This window comes from Brassica napus, chromosome C6 (assembly GCF_020379485.1).
Source record: "Brassica napus cultivar Da-Ae chromosome C6, Da-Ae, whole genome shotgun sequence".
Taxonomy (NCBI): domain Eukaryota; kingdom Viridiplantae; phylum Streptophyta; class Magnoliopsida; order Brassicales; family Brassicaceae; genus Brassica; species Brassica napus.
Genome location: NC_063449.1, coordinates 13,840,925 through 13,865,710, shown reverse-complemented (window position 1 = coordinate 13,865,710; position 24,786 = coordinate 13,840,925). Strand labels below are relative to the sequence as shown.

The 24,786-nt window shown below is 41.3% G+C and overlaps 1 protein-coding gene across 1 annotated transcript; it reads left to right on the top strand.

Annotated features, from left to right (window-relative positions):
- The first annotated feature begins 635 nt into the window (after positions 1-635).
- LOC106403457 (14-3-3-like protein GF14 omicron) lies at positions 636-8,011 on the top strand. The gene is made up of 5 exons (XM_048761808.1): positions 636-3,205; positions 3,678-3,984; positions 4,075-4,162; positions 4,241-4,350; positions 4,437-8,011. The coding sequence occupies exons 1-5, from the start codon at positions 3,139-3,141 to the stop codon at positions 4,648-4,650; spliced, it is 786 nt and encodes a 261-aa protein (XP_048617765.1). The 5' UTR covers positions 636-3,138; the 3' UTR covers positions 4,651-8,011.
- Positions 8,012-24,786: the final 16,775 nt, after the last annotated feature.

Genomic DNA, 24,786 nt, shown 5'->3' with positions numbered 1-24,786 from the left:
ATTGAAGTGCCTCTAAATTTGGCACCAGTCTGATGTGGACTGCAACATTGCAGAGGTGAAGGTAATGGTTTAAAATAATTGTGTGAATCTCTGTTATTTTCAAACCTCTTTCACAGGATATACCATGGATTTTACCACATTTAGACCATATGATCTTTTTAGAATCTATTATATGTGTTTGGATTCTGTTTCAGAATCTTTTCAGGTCCATGTGTGTTTTGGAGCAATGTGGAGATTATGGAGCATTTTAGAAGCTTAAGAATGAGGAAACTCTTGGTTGTTCAAGAAATCAAAGCTAGACCCGAGAATTAGAAGGAGTGTCAATTGACACTGAACACTTGGTATCGCTCGACACCGTCACGAGGAGATGGGCCCGGCTTGACCAAGACTGACTTGAGCCCAAAAGTCACCACATATTTCAAGATTACCCCTACCCGACTTATTACTTACTATATATGTGCTTAGCCATCATCTAGGCTAAACACACATCTTATTTATCTCTTTCACACACCGTAATAATTAGGGTTTTCAGTAGCTTTTGAAGAGAAGATCAAAGACTCCTTGAGAGATTTGTATTAAAACTCCAATATCTCTTACTCTATATTTTTATGCAATTCATTTAGTTTATCCTTATGCTTTCCTTAATTATGTATGAGTAGTTACTTTCTTAAATATAGGGCTTATTAAGGTTTTTATGAATTACTGAAACATAGAACTGTCAGGGTGATTTAATAGGATCCTTTACAGAATTGAGCTAACTGCTTGTGTTCTAGAGTACCTAACTTGAACCATGAACTTAGGATATTGACAATTGTAAAAGTTGATTCATACCTGATAATAATTATGCTGAGCTAGGTTCTTAGATACATGCGAGAGCTGGTTTAGACATCTAGTGATCATATCGATTAGGTCGTTAATGCTTGTCTGTCTAAGCAAGCATCGATCGACACTCTGTAGTATCAATCGACACTCTATAGTATCAATCGACGCTCATTCCTTGTTCGCATGCAGAGCTGGAACAAAGACTTAGCCATCTGATTAGACTCATAGCGAGAGTTGGATATCTTATTATTGCATTCGAGTTCTAGGACGGTTTATCACACACCCTTAGCATCTAAACATCATAATTTTGACTGCATAAAATCCTAAGTTTAAATATTTTATGTTATATTCTCACAACCAACTTGTTTACTGGTTACTGCTTTATTATTATTTTCCTAGTTTAATCTTAATATATCTAAATTATATTATGTGTATGCTCCCCGTGGATTTTATCCCTAAGTACTACAACTGAACCTCTTATTGGAGAGATAAAGTTGTTCAAGGGTAATTTGAGTGATATCATATTCCATAAGAGAGATTGAAGAATATATGTTTCTTGGGAAGTTAGCTAAAGTTAGCCACATAATATAATAGTATAAATAGAGAAAGACGTGCCTTGGGTTACACACCACCTCAGAAGAAAGGTCGTAAGCATAAGGGTTTTGGTGTCTGATGAGAGTCGACACAAAACATAAGGGCTAGAGGTCATGAGGGGTTGTTGGGTCAAGGAAAGATCAAGAAGAAACGTGTTAGGCTAGTATATTTGTCTGAGTGTGAGAAGTTAGTCAACTCGGAAGATAGTTAGTAAGACATTTTCTTGTAAATAGAAATTCTCACTATTGCTTCTGCTGTAGTACTTTGTGAAATAAATAAAGCATTGTACTTGTGTATATTACTCTCTGTATCAGACCATCTTGTACTTTCAATTGGTATCAGAGCGGATCACCTAAGTCACTGGTGGAGATCCTAAAGGCAAGAGGGAAGACAGAGTACAACAGGAAGCATGGTGGTTGAGTTGAAGTAGTTAGTGTATGTGTGATGTATTCTAAAACTCAATCATCAAGGGGGAGAATGTTAATGCAATAACGACTGAGTTTTAGAAGCTAAAGACAACAAATCCTCAAGGGTTCTTGTACAAGTCGTGAAGCACTACATGAAGCAGTACAAGAAGTGATACATGAATCGAAGCTGTGTAGCATACTTGAAGACTGGACTTGGAGCCCACTTAGAGCTGAACTAAAGGATACTTAGAGGTTAAGCAAGCTATGATTTACCTTGGAGAAATTTCCAAAAGGTTTTGAACAAGATTTGGAAATATTTCATAATGGAGATTTGGGAATATCTGTTTCTTTAGAAGTTGGCTAAGGTTAGCAAAAAATCTACTAGTATAAGTAGAGAAAGATGTTCCTTGGGTTAGGCACCACCTGAGAAAATAAGCCGTAAGCATAAAATTTTTGGTGTTGAATGAGAATAGACAAAAAGCATAATGGCTAAGGGTCATTATGGGGTCATGAGGGGTTCTTGGGTCAAGAATAGATCTAGGAACGTGTTAGGCTAATGTCATCGTCTGAATACGACATGTTAATATAAGAAATTTTTTTTGTAAAGAGAAACTGTCATTATTGTTTATGCGGTAATACTTTGTAAAATAAATAAACATTGTACTTGTCTGTATTACTCTCTATCATTCTTGCACTTTGAGAATCTAATCACCTCCGAAACAAGGTTATCCGTTTCCTGATTTCCGATTTCAAATTCTTTCAAACAACAATCTTTTTTTTTCTTTGTCAAACAAACAACAATCTTTAAAGTTCCCAAATTAGAAAGAGATTGAAAGAGTACCTACTTCCTTTGACATATCAAATTGAGAAAGAGCATCTTCTTCCTCAGCCGTTCTGAAACAAAATTTAAATATATAAAAGCGGGAAATTTTCAATGTGTTCATTTAGATAAGAGATTAAATCACCTGAAGAAATTGGGAGAGTGAACAGATCAGAGACGAATAAAGCCTTATAAAAACCTTAATTTAATATGGGTAAATCATTTGGCGGGAGAAGAAAAGGTATAACGCGAAACAGTCTCTCTGATTGAGTAAGAGGGAATTAGGAGTGTGGACAAGTGTGATTCGCACGATCTAAGCCAATGAGAACATAAGATACGTGTGGATTCACAGATCAGACGGTTGGGATTTCGTTATTATCAGTAATTAAGGGTTTCCACTATCCTTGGCTTATTCTCAGCCGTCGATTTTGCTTTCTCTTGTCTGAAACCTAACCGCCAAATTTCTTTTATAATCGTAACATAGTTTTTTTTCTTATGGAGAAGGAGAGAGAGAAGCAAGTGTACTTGGCTAAACTCAATGAACAAGCCGAGAGAAACGATGGTAATACCAAAAGCTTACTCGTCGTCTTCTTGCGTATTTTTTTTATTGTTCGGAGTTTATCTGTAATCGTCGAACTCTGCTTCCTAGCCCTATGTTTCATTTTCCTGTCGAAATATGTACGGCTTTTAAAAACAAAATGGTGCCTCTCATGATTTTCAGTACTAGTGTCGCTAGAATCCATTTCTTGGTGAACTGTTTTAGTTATTTGAATCATCTAAGTAGTTTGATGTTATTTTAAGATCAATTTGAACTTTGAAGTTTTCATTTTAGGAGATTTGTGAATCTTTGATTTTTCTATGTTTCCTGCTTAAAATCGGATGACAAAAAAAAGGTATTTAAATGGAAAATTCTGATGACCCTGAACCTTGTAGTTTTTGTAACTAAACATTGGGTTTGTGCTTTATGCGCTTTTAAATACATTTTACCATCAAGTTACTTGTGTATTGATTTTGGCCTAATTTTGTTCAAACAGAGATGATTGAACCAATGAAGAAAGTTAAAGCTCTCAATGTGGAACTCACAATCCCTGAGAGGAACCTGTTATCTGTTGGATACAAGAATGTGATTGGTGCTAGGAGAGCGTCGTGGAGAATCCTCTCTTCGATTGAGCAGAAAGAAGAATCCAGAGGACATGAAGAGAACGCAAAGAGGGTCAAAGATTACAGGCCTAAAGTTGAAGATGAGCTCTCCAAGATCTGCTATGACATTTTGGCCGTCGTTGATAAGCATCTTGTCCCATCGGCAACTTCAGGAGAATATACTGTTTTCTACTACAAGATGTCAATTCTTATTCTGACTTTAAAATCAAATCGAAGAGCATATAATTCAAGCCACATTAATCAATTTTTTTCTTTCTAATGTCTTGATAGGAAAGGAGACTATTTCAGATACTTGGCAGAGTTTAAGTTTGATTCTGATCGTGATGAAGCTGTTAAACAATCACTCAAAGCTTATGAGGTTTGTTCTCTAATTTTCTTTTATACTCTCACTTACTTGATCTATTCTTATGCTAATATTGTTGCGGTTTTTATATAGGCCTCAACGACCACAGCTACCTCTGAATTGGGTCCTACTCATCCGATCAGACTGGGCTTGGCTCTGAACTTCTCTGTCTTCTACTACGAGATCATGAACTCTCTAGAACGGTATAAATCCGTAAGCTAGACTTTGAAATACTCTTTACCTCTTCTGTGCTAGGAGTTTTTGAATGATGTTTTCCTGAATTCATTAGAGCGTGTCATTTGGCGAAGCAAGCGTTTGTTGAAGCCATTGCTGAGTTAGATAGTCTTAATGAAGACTCTTACAAAGACAACACACTTATCATGCAGCTCCTCAGAGACAACCTCACCTTATGGACCTCTGATCTAGAGGAAGGAGGTAATAAAAACAATAACACGAGACATAACCACTTCTGTAAACTGTATTGTGTAACTTGCATTGAATGAATTTATACACCTTTTTATCTTGCAGGTGAACAATCTAAAGAGGACAATTCGCAAGATGAGGTAAGCAAATCTATGGAACAACTTTCCACTTTTTCCTAATAATTTCCTTCCTCTTCACATTTTTGTAAACTCTGCAGGACAAATGAAGCCATAAACACTCCTTTGGCAAGGTTTACACTTCTCTTCTCGGTAGTTCTTCAGTTGGCGAAGGATTACCTGAAACCACTATCTCTGTCATTTGTTGCTCTCTTTTCTTTTGGGATTTTTTCTAACACATTGAAATGAAACTTATGTGTCGTCACTTATTATTTTCTTGACATTGAAACCTCTCTACACTGACGTCTACCAATTGATTTGTCCTTTACTGAGAAATAATTGAAACATTAAAATTGATTTATACTGTTAAGGCATTAGACTAGGTTTGAGTTCGATCTTTATCAAGTTTCCTAAGCGTTAGTTATGTTTGATAGCGTAGCTCCTTAACTAGTGACTGTTTACGAATCGAATCCAAACGCAAACAACACAGACAATTTGTTTACCCAGTCTTCGGTTCCTACTGAGTAGGGAGAGAACAAAACTCTCATGCACTTCACTATTGATCGGATTGATACTACAGCAATGATCTCACTCGATCTATCTTTCAAGTGCAGGTATTACAGAAGGATTTACCGAGAACTGTTCGGAGAAGAGTATCAAAGTGACTGCGAAGAAGATGACTCACTATCAGCCTCCGATTCCTCTGATGACAAAGAGGACACGCAGAATGATCCGGAGAAAGCTCCTTGATCTCAAGAGATATGATCAACTACTGGATCTCTCTATTCTCGATCAAGCTTTCTCCTCCGCTCTGATACTTTCTCGCTTTCTCTCTTTTGTAACTCTCTCTCTCTGTATTCGCTTCACTCTGTTTCTTGAGGAAGACGATGTCCACTTTTGTAACCGTCACCTTATCCTCGTCAGCTCGATGATATTGAGCTGAATCTTAATGAGCTTTTATGCAGCCCATCCCATTTACCATCTTGTTATGATTACTCCATAAGCCCAACTCAAAGCCCAGACCTTAAAACGACAACACCTCACAAATCTCCACCTTTGTCGAATTAGGTCAGTTTCAAACCGAAGAACTTCCGCCGAAATGCACTTCAGCTTCCTAGACTTGCAACCATGCCTCCATCTCCCCAAACCAGTCACTCTGGTTCAAATAGCTATCCCAAAACAAATGAAAACCCCTTTCTGATTCCTCAGGAACCTGTAAACAGCCCTGACCCGCTGTTTTACAATCCTGAACTCGTAAGATCTCCTACTCTCACCTTTCCAGCTGATTTCAGAATACCAGACTCTGCCTCTGTTCCAGTACCGCCAGATCCCAAACCTATCCTGACTCAAAATCCAACTGAATCCACTGAAGTTCACCCACGCAGACTTTCCAACCTTGAATAGTGTAAGTACTTTTCACTTCTTCAAGAACATACAATTACCTCGCAAAACAATCCAGATTCACTAAGTTTACCCTTTTCAATCAACCAGCATCTGAACCTGTTTAGCAAGACTCTAGTAACCCTTGCGTAAGAATCTCAGTTACTCTTCAAACTTCCCATTAGTTAACTCCGTTGTTTGACCAAGAACAAACCTCTAACTCAATTTGCTCTCTGATGTAACATGTGCTCCTTGTTGAGATGACCAAACAACAGTGCCATCTCGGAGTACTTGTCAAATCACTTAGGCAATGATCCCCAGCGTTACGGGGCACTTCTCGAATGCACTTCCAGGTAACGTCTTTGTTAACATATCTTCCGGATTTAGACTAGTATGTATCTTTAGGACCTTCACTAGACACATCTCAATGATATCCCTGATGAAATCAATTTTCCTGGCAATGTGTTTCTGGTACTGCCCTGGATAGGCTGTAACTCCCTGGATCTTTTGAAGGGGGCGTGGGTGGATGATAAATGACGATGACGGTCTTCTCCTTCAAGCTGTGGAAGGCTATAAGGATGTTTTGCTGCTCCTGAGACACAGGATCACCCTGCTTGGTGTCTAGGATGGGTCACAGAAGATCACTCTTCTTATTGTGATAAAAGTTGTTCACACATGAACAAGATAGAGAAGTCTCCTCAGAGACGATTGCTTGAGCCAAAGCTTACTTTTATTGAATAATGGTTCAATAATTACATGGAGGCTCGTGGTTACATATAAAACAAAGAAGAAAACGAAATCTTAAACTAAAATAAACCCTAAACCAAAACCAAGTCTGTTTATGAAAAACCATATCCTAATCCTATTGCTAATTGGTTTAATATAACCAAACTTAATCCTAATTGGTTTAAACTTAATAAAACAATAAATAAAATGAAACTAAACCATCTTGTTCGTGCATAATCTTTTTGGGCCAATCATAATCCAAGCTGGCTTGTCTTTCCACTTTTTGGGCCGATAAAGGCCTTTTTCAAACAACTCTTGCTTGGGCTCGATCCATCTTGTTCCTGGTCCGACCAAGTACCTCCATAAGCTCATTTTATTGATAAAGATGCTCCTGATTTTCCATTTCCAGCTCAGGTTCTTCATCTTCCATTTCCAACTCATTTCTCGCCCATTTCGGTTTGAACAGTCCATTTCTCGATCATACCGATCACCCATTTCATTTCCTGTCCAACCAGCTTCATCCCATCCATTTCCTGGTCAGTCAGATTGAATACTAATCGTCCATGATGGCCAATAGTCATTCCTATCTTTATAAAGGCCTCATTAAGGCCCATAGCCTTCTCCAGGTCCAATACCTCATGAATAAGGCCAACAAGCTCTCCACTAAGCCAATTAGGTTGTGTTGTGACCCCTTGTCTTTCTGGTACATGTATGGACGTCCAAGAATTGAGTTTGAAACTGATACAGGTCGCACCATTCCCTCTTCCTTTAAAAGGATTTGTCCTCAAATCCAAGCCTTGTAAGATAACATAACCTTGATCAATCAACTCCAAACTCCTTGCTCTTTTAACAACGAGTTTGTTCCTTTCTTTGCACACAAACATATCTTCCCCTGGCTTGAAACATAGTGTTGCAAGCCCTTCTCATGCCTTAGATGTATCTCATTGCAAACAGCACTTAGAGAAAGCAATTTTTGTTCCTTGTTTATTTCAGATCCGATTGCTTTTGATTGAGCTTCTCTACACTGATACCAAACACAAGCCTTGATCATTGAATTCCTGGCACGTGATCTCAACTTATAGTCAGCAGAAACTACCATTGGCTCTTGCTGTTTATGCAAGGACCCTTCAAAATCAAGCTTCAATGTTGTCGCTATTTTGACAAGGGTGTTCTTGATGCTTTTGTGCACACTCAAGCTCCCTCCAGGTTCAAATACAAAGTGTTGCAGATCCTTGACAAACCTCAGATGCTCCACAAGATTGAACTGAACAAATACAAAAGGCTGGATCAGTAAATCACAAGAAAAAGATCTAATGAATCCACCTTGTTCAATCAAAGTCTCAAGTGATTCTTTATGAACTACAAGCGCCTCATCAAGTTCTCCTTCTTCTTTAGCCTTGTTTTGGTTGTGAATAAGACCACACAAAGCTCCTGGTACGTGCTCCTCTAGCTGTAGTTGAATGGCTGAATGTTCTCCTCGAAAAAGAATGGCCAATGCTGGTTCAGTCTCTGGTATCTTCACAGCTGGTTTCGCTGCAATCTTTTCTTTCTCCTCAATTGGTGCCTTCTGATAACAACTTAGCTCATCATCTCCTGATGCTGGACGTGGGATTGGCCTCTGTTGTGGGTTTTTAGTCACAGCAGTGAGTGATTCAGCTATCATGTTCCTTAGGTTTTCTTTGAACTGTGTGCTCTGCATATAGTCAAGATAATCAAGATCTGTTTGCAATAGCTGCGACTTTCATTGTGCCTCACGATCATAGCAGGTCTGTGGCTCTTCTCTGGATATCCTAAAATGTTCTTGAGATGATCTAGATTGGCTTTGCAGCCATTCCAAATCAGTTTGACCATACCTCTTTGCTACAAACCTTTTCTTCATGACAGACTTCATCTCATACCAAGAAGAAATCTGCAACGCTCCACAGCGTTTCCTGTTGTTAGCAATCTGATACCACCAGTCAAGCGCATACCCTCTTAAGCCAGTAGTTGCTAGATGTAACTTCTTCTCCTCAATGTGGTTGTGGAAGTTAAAAACGAAATCCACATCATTTTCCCATTCTGGATATGTGTCTGGATCAAACTCTCCATAGAACAGTGGAATTTGGATCTCTTTTCTTCTTCCTTGCAACAGCTTCCTAGTTGCTGGTTGTTTAGCCTCTTCTTCATGTTTTCTATAAGAATACATAGAATATTTCTGGATATATAATGAAACACGTGGTCCATGGTTAAGATAATCAAACCCTAAACCTTCAAGAGGCTCTGATACCACTTGGTACGGTCCTAAATAGGCTGTAATTCCCTGGATCTTTTGAAGGGGGCGTGGGTGGATGATAGATGACGATGACGGTCTTCTCTTCAAGCTGTGGAAGGCTATAAGGATGTTTTGCTGCTCTTGAGACACAGGATCACCCTGCTTGGTGTCTAGGATGGGTCACAGAAGATCACTCTTCTTATTGTGATAAGAGTTGTTCACACATGAACAAGATAGAGAAGTCTCCTCAGAGACGATTGTTTGAGCCAAAGCTTACTTTTATTGAATAATGGTTCAATCATCACATGGAGGCTCGTGGTTACATATAAAAGAAAGAAGAAAATGAAATCTTAAACTAAAATAAACCCTAAACCAAAACCAAGTCGGTTTATAAAAAACCACATCCTAATCCTATTGCTTTTTAATATAACCAAACTTAATCCTAATTGGTTTAAACTTAATAAAATAATAAATAAACTGAAACTAAACCATCTTGGTCATGCATAATCTTTTTGGGCCAATCATAATCCAAGCTGGCTTGTCTTTCCACTTTTTGGGCCGATAAAAGCCTTTTTCGAACAACTCTTGCTTGGGCTCGATCCATCTTGTTCCTGGTCCGACCAAGTACCTACATAAGCTCATTTTATTGATAAAGATGCTCCTGATGTTCCATTTCCATCTCAGGTTCTTCATCTTCCATTTCCAACTCATTTCTCGCCCATTTTGGTTTGAACAGTCCATTTCTCGATCATACCAGATCACCCATTTCATTTCCTGTCCAACCAGCTTCATCCCATCCATTTCCTGGTCAATCAGATTGAATACTAATCGTCCATGATGGCCCATAGTCATTCCTATCTTTATAAAGGCCTCATCAAGGCCCATAGCCTTCTCTCGGTCCAATACCTCATGAATAAGGCCAACAAGCTCTCCAATGAGCCAATTAGGTCGTGTTGTGACCCCTTGCCTTTCTGGTACATGTATGGACATCCAAGACTTGAGTTTGAAGCTGATACAGGTCGCACCAGTTTCGTACGGTCATGATGAACTGGATTCTTAGCTAGGCAAATCGCGCTCTGTGAGTCACAATGTAGTTTAAAGAACTCTGAATCAAATCCTAACTCATCACAGAATTCTCTCAACCACAACCCTTCCTTAGTTGCTTCCGATAATGCCATATACTCAGCCTATGTGGTTGATAAGGCCACCACATGCTGCAGTGTTGATCTCCAACTCACCGTATTACCACCCTCTTTAAACACGTAGCCTGTGACTGATCTTCGCTTATCGAGATCGGTATTGTAGTCTGAATCACAGAAGCCTTCAACTTCGAAATTCTATGACTTAGTGAATGTTAGGCAAACATCTTTAGCTCCTTGTAGATACCTTAGTATCCATTTCACTGCTTCCCAGTGTTCTCTACTTGGTTTGAACATGAACCTGCTAACCAAACCAACCGCGAAAGCCAGTTCAGGTCTCGAACCAACCATAGCATACATCAGGCTCCCAACAGCACTCGCATATGGAACTGAGTCCATAACCTTTGACTCGAGCAGCCATTCCTTATCTGTTAAGCTCTTTAGCTTAAACTGAGAGTTTGTTGGTGTTATAACCGGCTTACATAATTCCATTCCGAATGTCTTCAAAACCTGTCCAATGTATCTATTCTGTGTCAGTTTCAGTACCCCTTTCTTTCTACCTCTCACGATATCCAGTCCGAGAATTCTAGAAGCCGCTCCAAGATCTTTCATCTCGATTTCTGTACTCAAACTCTTCTTTAGCACCTGAATGTCTTTCTTACTTTTAGCAGCAATCAACATATCATCCACGTATAAGAGTAGATAAACGCAATCTCCTGTCTTTGACTTCTTCATGTACACACAATGATCTTTAACACACCTTATAAAACCAAGTGTCTTGATGAAAGAATCAAACCTCAAATTCCGCTGTCTTGGAGATTGTTTCAAACCGTATAGAGACTTTCTGACAAGACAAACTTTCCCCTCATCTCCCTTTTTAACAAACCCCTTTGGTTGTTCCATGTAGATAGTCTCATATAGGTTTCCGTGTAGAAAAGCCGTTTTCACGTCCATCTGTTCTAGTTCAGCATCAACGTTCACAACATAGGACAATATAATCTTATAAACACATGCTTCACCACTGACGCAAAAATCTCATTGTAATCAACACCCTTTACTTGAGTAAAACCTTTAGCAACCAACCAAGACTTGTATCTAGAATCTTCTACACCCGTAATCCCTTCCTTGAGTTTGTGAATCCACTTGCATCCAATGACTCTCTGTCTTGGAGGTCTTTCAACAATATCCCAAGTGTGATTTTTATCCAAAGAATCCTTTTCCTCCTTCATATAGATGCGTTCCATATATCCCAATCCTTGCTCCGCGTTGCTTCTGCTAACAATCTCGGCTCCTCAGCAACTATATCATCAGCACACATCAACACGTAGGCCACAAAATCTCCACTCTCAAACATAGCAGGAGGTTTAGTCTGTCTTCTCACACGATCTCTAGCAAGTAGATAATCATTTAGAGACTATTCCTGACCCTATGCTTCTTCTTCCGGTTCTTCTTCACTTTCATCTGAATTTGAGTTTCTTCGTTGACCAGAAGTAACTCCAGCTTCACTGGTATACCCTGACTCAGATGTAGAACCAACTTCGAAAGTTGAACTGTTCCGAGAGGGACCCTGAATTAAATCAACTCTGAAAGTAACTCTCTTAGACTTAGGAACACACTTGACTTCCTTCCTTTAGATTTCATGTACAACGTACTCTCATCGAATACCATGTTTCTGCTGATCGTCGACTTTCCTTCGTCCGCCAACCACACTCTATACCCTTTGGTTCGCTGAGGATATCCCATGAATATGCCTTTCAAAGCCCTCGGGCTCATCTTATCTTGAACCGTGTGAACATAACCTACACTACCAAACCTTTTTAGATGACCAAACTCCACCTTAATTACAGACCAAACTTCCTCAAGAATATTAAACTCAATAGATGCATTAGGAGTTCAATTAATCAAATACACTGTCGTGGAAGCTGCCTCTGCCCAAAACTTCTTCTCTAGCCTGACTCTGTTAGCATACAACGAATCTTGTCTGCAATAGTCATGTTCATTCTTTCTGCAACTCCATTTTGCTGTGGAGTATAAGTACATGTTCGGTGTCTCTTAATTCCTGCTTCTTTACACATTGTATCCATCAAGTTGTTGCAGAACTCAAGGCCATTATCTGTACGTAGACATTTGATCTTCTTTCATGTTTGAGTTTCAACCAGCTTCTTCCATTCCGCATTGTTCTCATAGGTTTCATCTTTATATCTCAGGAACCTGATCCAAACCTTCTTGGAGAAATCATCAATCAATGTCAGAAAGTACTTGCAACCTTATAAGATTTCCGCATAAGATACCGAACCCCACAGATCACTATTAACATAAGCAAGAGTCTCTGTTGCAGCATGTTTAGCAGTAGGAAATGGTAACTTATGAGCTTTTCCTAGAGCACAGTTCTCACAGAATTCCAACGTGTGAACCTCTTTCTCCTTGAGATATCCATCCTTCAGAAGAATATCCATGTTCTTCAAACTCATATGTCCCAATCTAGAGTGCCACATATTAGTCATATTCTCTTCTGTTCTTGTCACGTTTACTTCCGCTTTAGCAACTGAACTTTCAAGATAATAGAGCCCTTCTTTATACTTCCCAGAGATAACCTTCTTTCCATTTTTCGTGAATACAACTTTGAATCCTTCTCCTGTGTTCTCGCAGCCGCTTTTCTCTAGCTGACCGTAGGAGATTAAATTCCTTACCATGGTAGGCATGTACCTTAATTCAGTTAGAACAACCGTAGACTGATCTGGGTTTGCAATCCTCAGCTTTCCAACTCCTTTTACTTCGCTGATCGTATTGTTGCCCATTAGTACTTTACCACCTTCCATCTCCTTTAAGTCGAATAAGACTTCTCGATTTGGTGTGATGTGAAATGAACATCCCGATTCAAGTATCCATTCAGCTTTAGTGTCTTGTACATTTTCTGTTAGAATCATTGGATACTATTTGTCATGTGCAACATTTGCAGCACTAGAAGATCTCTGATCTTTCCTTTCAGGACATTCTCTCTTGAAATGACCTTCCGTTCCACAAATCCAACATTCTCGAGTTCTCTATTGACCCTTTCCTTTAGACTTCGATCGATAGTCTTTGCTTTTAGACCAGAATCTTCCTTTGTTCCCTGACCTCTTATCACTTCTTCCTCTTGCAGCAACAAGTCCCTCTGCGTTTGACTTAGGATGCTTGTTCAACCCTCTCTCTATGAGTTCCGCCTCTTTAGCATATGCTGAGGTTGTAACTTCCTTAACCGTCAGGGTTTCCTTGCCGTTACCATACTTGAGAGTGTGTACCAAGGAACCATATTGAGGAGGTAGACTCGTTAGAATTTGCATTGCCTGATCTTCGTCAGAAACTAGTATGTTTAGACTTGCTAGATCATCCACAAGCATTAGAAACACATCAGGATTTTCTTCAATGCTCTTGGTTTCCTCCATTTTATAACTAGCAAAACTTTGCTTTAGATAGATGCGATTCGGAAGCGTCTTTTTTTTATAGTCACCCTCAAGTGCTTTCCAAACCCCCAAGGCTGTAGTCTCCTTCATAAACTTTCTAAGTACCATATTGGTGAGGCTTGAGCAGATAAGATTCCTTGCTTGAGCATCCTTCTCTTTAGCCAGGGGTTCTTTCTTGACTTCTTTCTCCGTGACTGAATCACCATCAGTTTCTTCTTTTGTTGAGATTGGTTCTGTCATCAAGATGTGTCCCAGCCCTTGCAGCTCCAACTGCATTAGCATCTTGAACTTCCACATTCCAAAGTCACCAGATCCATCAAACGTTTCCATCTTAAACTTTCCATGAACAGACTCCATACCGTCTCTGTAAGCAACACACTTCAATACACCAAAAATCATACTACACACACAGCTTCAATACCACACCACAGCTCTTCGCCGAGAACCTGGCTCTGATACCACTTGTTAAGGTATCAGACTAGGTTCGAGTTTGATCTTTATCAAGTTTCCTAAGCTTTCGTTATGTTTTATAGCTTAGCTCCTTAACTAGTGACCATTTACGAATCGAATCCAAACGCAAACAACACAGACAATTTCCTTACCCAGTCTTCATTTCCTACTGACTGGGGAGAGAACAAAACTCTCATGCACTTCACTATTGATCGGATTGATACAAGAGCAATGATCTCACTCGATCTATCTTTCAAGTGCAATTACTACCGAAGGATTTACCGAGAGCTGTTCGGAGAAGAGTATCAAAGTGACTGCGAAGAAGAAGACTCACTATCAGCCTCTGATTCCTCTGATGACAAAGAGGACACGCAGAATGATCTGGAGAAAGCTCCTTGACCTCAAGAGATATGATCAACTACTGGATCTCTCTATTCTCGATCAAGCTTTCTCCTCCGCTCTGATACTTTCTCTCTTTCTCTCTTCTGTAACTCTCTTTCTCTGTATACGCTTCACTCTGTTTCTTGAGGAAGACGATGATTCTATTAATCTTGTGGGGTCCGCTTTTGTAATTGTAACCTTATCCTCTTAAGCTCGATGATATCGAGCTGAATCTTAATGAGCTTTTACGCAGCCCATCCCATTTACCATCTTGTTATGATTACTCCATAAGCCAACTCAAAGCCCAGACCATAAAACGACAACACCTCACAGATACTAGTATTTTAGATCAAATAAAGCCGACAAGGATAAACTGAGAAAAACATGAAACTAGAGGAGCATGTTCTCTTTTGAAAAAAGTTTACAGTACACCAACCAAATTTTATTACAATTTTAATACACCAGCTTTTGTTTTTTTTTGTTTTTATAACATCTAACTTTATTGATATCAAATCAACATAACAAATTACATGAAACATAAGATACATCAAACATGTTGTTAATAAGAACTTTTAATAGAGACATCAGTAACACAATGCTTCCTAACACATTCGTAGGATAGGCTGATTCGCTAGCTTTCCTTCACTACGTTCTTGGTCTTGTAAGATCTTTGTTGTGGCTCTCAATCTTTGAGTAAATGCCTTTTTTTAAGATCATTGGATGCGATCCATCTATTACATCGCAATCCGTCCCAAACACTTTCGCTGCAGAAGATAACATTCTTTAATGTACCTGTCCATGGCATTGACATTCTTTTTCTTTGAAACCAATAAATCCATAACTTCAAATTATAATGTTGGAGAAACAACATAATCTGCCACCTTGTTTCTTTAAAATATTCGATTCCTTGTGTCATTCCTTTATTTTTTGGAACCAAACAATATCCTAGCCCATACATTCCTCATCATCATAGCCTCTTTTTGTTGACGAATTTGAAACACTATGAGACTAAGCCAACCGCACACAATAACCACCAAACTAAGCCGTAACATCACAATACCATCCCTTACCGGATTGGTCATCACATGGTCGTTTAGGGTCGTGGGTGTTTAGGGTCTCTCTTGATAGATTGAATTCGCAACAAACCGCCCAGCCATAAGACTAACGGGAATACACCACCAAAACTGAAGGCTGATGGCCTATCGTCGGCACTGAATCTAGAATCTAGTGACATCACTCAATTGTTTCCAGAAATCTAGAGATGAAGATGATGAAACTTCCAATTCATCCAACATAATGACGAAGAGAACATCATATACTAACAAACAAAGAAAAAGAAAAGAAAAGTAGTACAGCCGGTGCCGCAGTCGACACCGGCCGGATTAGAACAGTGAAGCGGTGGCTTTGTAAAAAGTTGGTGGTGGCTGAATCGCCTATCGGCGTTGAGAGAGATAAATTATTAATCAATACACCAGTTTTTGTATATCCAAAATAATACACTGTAATTTCTTATAGTTTTTGAACTAAAATGGAAAAGATGAATCAACGTACTATTCTTAGTATAGAAAAGTTGATGTATTGAAACAGTATTAGAGATTTAGCAAGTGTATTTTATGAAAAAAATAATCATTCTCTTTTGTTAGAAAATGTGAATAACTAATTTGTCTTTATTGTGTAAATATTATATTTATGATAGCAAATATTATCTTCTTTTAGCAAAAATAAAAGATTGGAATACATGATGAGATTTAAAGTTTTTCTTTTTGAAAAACACATACAATACAATCGATTGGAATGAACACTATAATTACACAAGTGATTCAAACGAAAAGTACATATCATCATTTTAAAACATTGTATAATGACATGTTAATAAATGCAAAAAAAAAAAACCTTAAATAACCAGTCAAAACATTTCAATATTACATGTCACTTTTAATTGTACAAGTCAACTCTAAAATTACTCTCACAATTTATTTTCTTTTAATGCAAATCTCTTCTGATCTCTCAGATTCTTTTGAGTCATAATCTTCGAGAAATCGTTCCATATTTGTCATCTACATTCATCACTAAACAATGAAATCGAACAATGTTTAGGCATATCAACTCTATAACTTGGACTGTTGTCGCTTATGGCATGGATCCATTATGAAAGTGTTTGACAAATCTGGAAGGCAGTTCCCCATGTTTAGGATGGTATGCACTGGTCATGATGGTGATCTAACCGATGAGAGGCTAATTAAGTGGTCAATTTCGATCTACGCCATGAGAGATTAAGAGATGGTTTCGGTGAAATCTTAGCGAGTGGTCATATCGGTGATCCTTTGAGCGGCCTAAGGGACGACATTTTTTTATATCTATGCAGATCGCGGCATTTGGTGTTGTGATGAGGATTGGTTTCCTCACCTTCTTTCATGTGCCATCTTTGACATTAACTCTTTTTTAAACAGATTCAAAAGTTGATCCAACTCTGGTGGTGAGATCTTGATGATGAGGTGAAGGTTTGGTGAACCCAGCGACTGAAATAGAGGCCAGTATATATCACCAATGTCTTGATAGCAGCATTCTATGCACTGAGGTGTATAACCATGGAAGGTTTTGGATTTATAGATGCATCTTTTAGTGAGGATTGCCTACGTATCTTTCAATGGAGGATCAAGCCATTCATAATTCATATTATTGATGCCACATCGCCTAGATGGTCACGTAGACTAGTTGGCATGTGGCTCTGTATTTGATAGGAGACATATGGTCTAAAGGGCACATGGTCGGATTAGGTGGTATACTAGTTGTTATGCTACAGTGAGCATGAAGTATTCTTGTTAATGGGTAGAAGATAGTGGCATGAGCCAGTAAATATAGCTGTAGACATGCTACACTGAGCATATAACTAGGTTTCGTTAATAGTAATCGCAGGGATTTGCCTGTTATAGACATGTCGATGAAAATGGTCTTCTTGGTTGTATTTTGTAGATGGACGAGTTGGCATGCCACTCTTTAGGGTTAGAAACCCCATATTTATTGTAGAAGTCGTGTCTCTCTCTTATAATTAAAAAATATGCGCTATTGATAGACTATGGATTTGATCCATTTTCATCCATAGTTTATAGGTGTTTTTACTAATAATTATATTATTATAGAGTCTATTTATTACATTTATAAGATCAGGAATGTTTTGGAGATAAGTGATGATTTTGGTGTATGTTGGAGATATTTGGAGTAAGCACCCGAGATGACCATCGAGATCGACTATCGGTCGATATTGGAGAGCTAGAATCGATCGATACACAAGACATGGTGTCGATCGACAGCGAAGCGCGCAGGAAGCCCGTTTGGTCACAACCAACTTGAAGCCCAAAATTTCACTATTTTACAAGATTGGCCCTGACGAGTTTTTACCCTAATTATATAAGCTTTGCCGCCATGTTAGAGGCAAAGCGTGCTTTCTTTGTGTTTCATTGTTTTATTGATAGATAGGAGAGAAGATCCAAAGTTGTAATTTATGATTGGAACTCCATTGATATCTATATTATTATTCTATGAAGTTTTTATACTTAACTGCTGCTATGAATTGCTTAGCCATGTCTGAGTAGTTCTCTTGTAAGATTTTAGGGTTTAAAAAGGTTAGGAGAGATTAGCCCCAACAATAGATTGCTGAGTTGTGATAATCATCTTTAGGATTGTTCATTAATGCATGTGTCTAGATTAGCTACCTAGAACCTGCCCTTGGATTGATTGATAAAAGCAATAGCTTAATTCTCATTCTGAAAACATTCTAATAGAGCTATGTTTCTTGCTATGAGCAAGGCGAGAGCTGATCTAGTGAGCTTAGTAAGCATTCATTCAACCAGCGCATAAAGCTTGACTAGAGCGCGTCGATCGATATCACCCTTGAATTATCGATCGACGGTGAAAAAGGTGTATCTATCGATACGCCCATTGGAATATCGATCGACACTTTCTATAGATCAATATAATGAGAGTTGAGATCATTGTGGAAACCGAAATTCGCACTGTCGATTTCCGTTTAAATAAGGAAACTAGGAAACCCTAATTTCCCAGAGGTCTCGGATATCTGCAAATACCACACGCCAAGCAATCAGAACACAATAATGACAGCGATAAAGTATAAGAAATCGAAAAAAGAGCAAAGTAGATCGTATTCCGAATTCGCGTTTGAGCGTTACAACAAGGTAAGAGCCTGGGCTACGAGAGCTGTCGGCGAGATTCGTAGTTCTAAAACCCTAAGACGGCAATAACCTAGTTGAGTTGCAGCTCGAATAACAAAAATGGAAATATGCCTAAATCGCTCTAAGTGCTAAGTTTTCTCTCCCCCCCAATCCCCTCATGTCTCTCGCCTAGGACTTCTTATATACTGGCTCTTAGGTCGGTTTACGCTTTTCCTCTTCTGCCCTTAAGCTGCCATAGCATAAAAATGGAGATATTCCATTTTTTCCGATCTTCGTAATTATCTTCAAAATTTCGTATTTATCCGCGGAAACTTGACATTTTATCTTTCCTTGCGAACCAAGCGTAAACCGTCATGCGGCTTACGGGCTGTTGGTTAAGAAATCGGAAGTTGGGCCTCGAGTCATGTCTTAGGTCCCTTTGGGCCGTCTTCTGACTCGAAGCGTTTATTAAGGCTTCTTTCGATAAAGAACGAAATTTCTGCGGTTTGTACGGTAAAGTTTGATCGATAACTTAGAATGGCGGGAAACGTGAAAAGGGTTCGCTATGGTCTTCGGCAGATAGCATCGAAGGGTAGACGAGAATGCATGGACTAATGTCGTATCGACGTTTTGGAAGAGCTCGGTCGCTGCGTAGCGATCGAGCGGAACAGACGCTCGGTCGCTACGCAGCGACCGAGCTTCGGCTTCGACTCGGTCGCTACGTAGCGATCGAGCGGAACGAACGCTCGGTCACTACGTAGCGACCGAGTTTCGGCTTGGATCCGCTCGATCGCTACGAAGCGACCGAGCTTCGGCTTGGACTCGGTCGCTACGTAACGACCGAGCGGGATGAACGCTCGGTCGCTACGTAGCGACCGAGCTTCGGCTCAAGCTCGGTCGCTACGTAGCGACCGAACGGAACGGATGCTCGGTCGCTACGTAGCGACCGAGCCGAACACGCATTCGGTCGCTGCGTAACGACCCTTTTCGAGCTCTTGTCCGATGTCTCGTGTTTCCTCCGCAAAGCTTTTCGTCAGGAAGAATCTATTTCGAAAAAATATTTGTCGAAGAAGGTTTTTTTCGTTTTCTTCTTCGGACGTTTTGAATGTTAACTTCGTCGTAACCATTTTTAACCCCAACAGTTAGCCCCCCAGCTCGTTAGAGTCGAGACTCTAGCGCGCTTTGACGATTTTGGCAAAGTTAGGCATTTTGAATGAAGTTTACTTCAAACTCTGCGGAAGAGAATTCTCGAGAAAGTGTTTATTAAAAAATATAAAATTCCGAGTCCATACTTCTATAAGTAGTGAGCTCTTGTCATTCATTTGCTTCACACCTTCCCTTCTTCAAACCTTCAAAACCTCTCTAGCTCCAAATCTCTTGCCTTTAACATGTCTTCTTACCATGGTGACAAGAGAAGTTCCGATGTGAAGATGGGCGAGGCCACCTCTCCAGCGCCGATTCCGACTTCTTCGGTCGAAGCGCCGACTTGCGTTGCCGACCATCTCTCCTTTCGAGAGAGGCTAGTTCGTCGCCAAGCCGAGAAAGAACTGGTTCAAGCCGGCGCCGAGTTCCCGTCCTCTTCTGCACTGGCCGTTTCTCCGGGTCATGGGACCGAGGGCGTAACTCCACGAGATACGTGAACTCTCGTAGGCTCGGTCATTCCGGATGCTTCGGCTTTACCTTCTTGATCGTCCACGACTCCGATTCTCGTCGAAGATAAGGAGAGGGCCGCTGACTCTATGCCTCCTCCTCCGGCCAGGAAATAGATCGTTCTAGCGCTACGCGCTCCTAGTGTTGTTCCGGTTGCTCAGCCTAAGGGCCGGAAGAGGAAATTTACCAAGGGCGGTGACGGGGAATCTTCACAGCAAGGAGACTCGAGCATAGCGTCGGGGCTTCGCGGAAAGGTTTGTCGCTCGCTTACTCTCTTGATTGTTACATATTTCTCTGAAAGACAACGGATTCCTAACTTTCTTCTCGTTTCGCAGTTCATGTCGTTGATCGACGGGATGATCAGTGAGTGCGGTTCTGAGACTAGTCGTCTCGCCGGGGAGTTGTTGGAGGTGCAGGGTAGATGGTCTGAAACTGAGGCCATGCTGACGGCTGTCAAGGATTCTCACTCCGTGAAAGTGTCGAAACTCGAGGTCGCGATAGGGGAGCTCGAGAGGGACCTCGGGAAGACGGCGAGTTCATTGCTTAAGGAAAAGAAAGCCAGGAAAGCCAAATCTTCGGAGGTGCGTCGTCTTCAGCGTCAGATCGAGGGCGATGCAGGGTTAGCGAGCCGCAGGATTCGAGAGGCCAAGGACGCTCTTCGTTCTGAGTTTCAGGCTCACTTGGCGAAGATATCCGCCTTTCTGGGCTCCCTCGAGTGCATCCGGAATAGGGATTTAGCCTTGGCGACGATTGAGGGCGGGATGGCCGTGGTTCAGTCGTTCCACAGTGAGACTCGTCCGACCTTAGAGGCCGAAGAGGCCCGACTGTCCGGCTGCAAGGGAGATTTGGCAGTCGTGGATGGAGATTTTGATCTAATCCTAGCTGACCTGAAATCCGCGTGCTTTCTTCCGACGTGTTCAGAAGGCCCGGAGGGGAAAGATCCGGTGCTCGGAGAAGGCGGAGGAAGTGATGCGGCTCCAGGCTTGGACGAAGAGACGGGTGAAGAGGGAGCGTGAGTTCTGAGGATGACTTTGGTTAGATCTCTTGCGGGAGATTTGTGTTTTTTTTTATGTTTGATGTTTCGGCCTTAAATGGCCTCATTTCATGTTTCGGGACTGGCCGTATGTGGCTTTGAATCCCTGCCGCTATGCGGCTTTCTTTGTATGACAAGATGATCGAGTTGCATTTTTCATAAGTTTACGTATGGCGTGGAAGAAGGGTGATGAGTTGTCGTCTCATATTCTTCTTCGATGTGAAATGTTTCGTTCGAGATCTGTTTCGAGAGTTTTTCTGCGAGATATCGATTTCGCGGGATATCTGAAGATGTCGAATATAAACATAGAGGCATGGTTTTGGGATCTCATATCTTTTGGATATCATGCCTTGAGATGTTAGAGACCAGTGCGCTGGGTTTAGGGCAAGACCTAGGTTTACTTTCGGTTTTAAGATTTTATGCGGTGACTAGCCGGCTATCGATTTTTCGGTCGCGATTTTAACCTGATTCGTACCGATTTAAAGTCTGCGATAGGTTCTCGGCTTATATGACTTGTTAGATATGAATCGAGCATCTCTCCGGAGACAATTTTTAATCCAACCGGAAGTGCTGGACCAAAATTTTGGGTTTCTTTTATAGCGCTATTATCCTTGTGTCGGATGTACGAGAGTCATCTTCGTGAGATGGCTATGTCTGTTTAGGACGTTCAAGAGTTCGATGTGATCAGCATCGAACTTGGCGGCAGATGCCGTCGTTTAGAGTTTTTTTTTTGCACAAGATATGTGTTAAAATGTTCATCATTTTTTGACGGAGTGTCCGTTTTCGTCGTTCGGAAGAAGTAACCCTCGAGGCATCTCTCGCGACGTCTCGCGATGCCAAAGGCTGCTTCTCCTAACAGCCGATTTATTTTCGCATATCGAAAATGTTTTGCGGGTGAAAGATAATTTGCTTGGTTAAGATATGTCGGAAACATCGAAGGCGTGGTCGGATGTTTCCGAGTTTGAGAGTATACGAGTATACGTATCCACTCCCTCCCCCCCCCTTTTAATGAGGGGAGACGGCTAAATTTGCCTTTCGACAAACTGCCTACGTACTCCATATGGAGATCAAGCCGTCTCGTAGTTCGGTCATTGTGAGTCGGTTTGTTTAGTGATAGTATTTTTTGAGATGCATCGCGTTCCAGGTCCTTGGAATTTTTATGCCTTGCATGTTGGCTATTTCGTAGGAGCCCGGTCGGACGACTTTTTCGATTTTATAGGGTCCTTCCCAGTTTGCTCTGAGTTTTCCCGCGTTTCGTTCAGCGGTGTTTTGGAAGACTTTGCGAAGGACCAGATCTCCCTGATTACATCTGCGATTCCGTCCGTTGGAATTGTAGTACTCTGCGGCTATGTGTTGGTAATTTTGGATTCGGATGTGCGCTCGATCTCGGCGCTCGTTAATGAGATCGAGATCGTCGAGGAGCATTGCGTTGTTGAGTTCCTCTCGTTCGGGAAGTAATCTACTTCGAACACCGGGGAACTCTACTTCTGCGGGAATCATGAATTCCGTTCCGTACACCAAAGCGAAAGGGGTTTCTCCTGTTGCTCGCCTCGGGGTGGTACGGTGGGACCAGAGGACTCCCTCGAGTTCGTCGGCCCACCTGTCTTTTTTGGCCTCTAAGCGTTTCTTCAGTCTGTCGAGAATGGTTTTATTAATCGTTTCAGCTTGTCCGTTGCACTGCGGATACCTGGGCGTTGATTTGTTAAGTCGTATCTTCCATTTTTCGCAGAACGCCTCGAACCAGGTGGAGATAAGCTGAGATCTGTTATCGGTTACGATTTCGTAAGGAACTCCATGCCTACAGATGATGTTTCTCCAAACGAAACTTTCGACTTGGACATCTTTTATACTTGCGTACGAATCTGCCTCTACCCATTTTGAAAAGAAATCGGTGAGGACTAAAAGGACCGACGATGTCCATGGCCCAGCGCATGTGATGGAGGAGAGAACTTCGGCTGGTTGTCGGATGGTTGGAGCATGCCTCTGGCATTTTTCGCATTTTCGTGCGAACTTCTCGCAATCTCCGATCATCGTTGGCCAGTAGTATCCTTGGCTCTTCATTTTCACTACCAGTGATCTTCCACCGGAATGATTGCCGCAGGACCCAGAATGTACTTCTTCTATCACTTTTCTGGCTTTTTCCCCTTCCAGGCACGTCATGAGTGGTCCAGAGAATCTCCATTTGTAAATTTCGCCGTCCACTGTTACGTAGCGCGCGGCCTGTGTTCGGACTTTGCGGGCTGCCCATTTCTCGGTGGGCAGGTGTCTGTCGATAATGTAGTCTCGAATAGTCTGCAGCCATGGGGTATCACAGCCGTAATCAGATTGTTTTAATTGCGGTCGTATCATAACTTCTTCTTCTTCTTCGTCATCTTGACCTTCTATGAGGTTGACAACGATTGGTGGTCCGATGCTCGGATGTTCGATGAACTCGACCGGAATTATCCTTTTAAGTCCTGGGTCAGAACTTGATGCTAAGGCCACGAGAGCATCTGCCTGGACGTTTTCGGAACGGGGAATTCGCGTAAGGGCAAAACAGTCAAACTTTTGAGCTAGTTTTTGGACCAGTTTGAGGTACGCGTCCATCCGTTCGTCCCTTGCTTCATACTCTCCGCTGAACTGACTTGCCACTAGCTGGGAGTCGCAGTAAGCGTGGATGTTTCGTATCTTCAAGCCGTGGGCCAAACGCAGTCCTGCGAAGAGTGCTTCGTATTCGGCTTCGTTGTTTGAGGCGTGGAATTCCAGCCTGAATGATTGCTCTAAGATCTCGCTCGTCGGAGATGTGAGGCGAATTCTGATGCCTGATCCCTGCTTGGACGAGGATCCGTCGACGTGACGGAGCCAAGTGGAATTTGGTTCCTCGTTGGTTATGGTCTCTGTCGGTAGTTTGACCAAGAAGTCCGCAAGCACTTGTGACTTTACGCTTGTTCTCGGTCGGTACTCGATATCGTACTCGCTCAATTCGACCGCCCATTTGGCCAACCGGCCCGATTGACTCGGGCTATGCAGAATCATCCGTAGGCGAAAAGTCGTGAGGACGACGATCGTGTGGGATTGGAAATATGGTCTTAGTTTTCGGGCCGATGTTACGACCGCGCATGCTAATTTTTCCATTAGCGGGTATCTAGATTCGGCATCCAGCAAGGTTTTGCTTATATAGAAAATAAGTTTCTGTTCGCCGCGTTCTTCCCTGATTAGCATGCCGCTCACAGCTGTTGCCGATACAGCGATGTACAAGAACAAAGGTTCCCCCTCCACGGGTTTTGCGAGGACTGGAGGGGAAGCTAAATACCGCTTCAGCTGTTGGAAAGCGATTTCGCATTCTTCCGACCATTCGAATTTTTTATTTCCCCGTAAGACATCGTAGAAGGGCAGGCACTTGTCTGTTGATCGTGAAATAAACCGGTTAAGTGCCGCGACTCTACCGGTCAGCCTTTGGACTTCCCGCTTATTCCTCGGCGAAGCCATCTCGATCAGT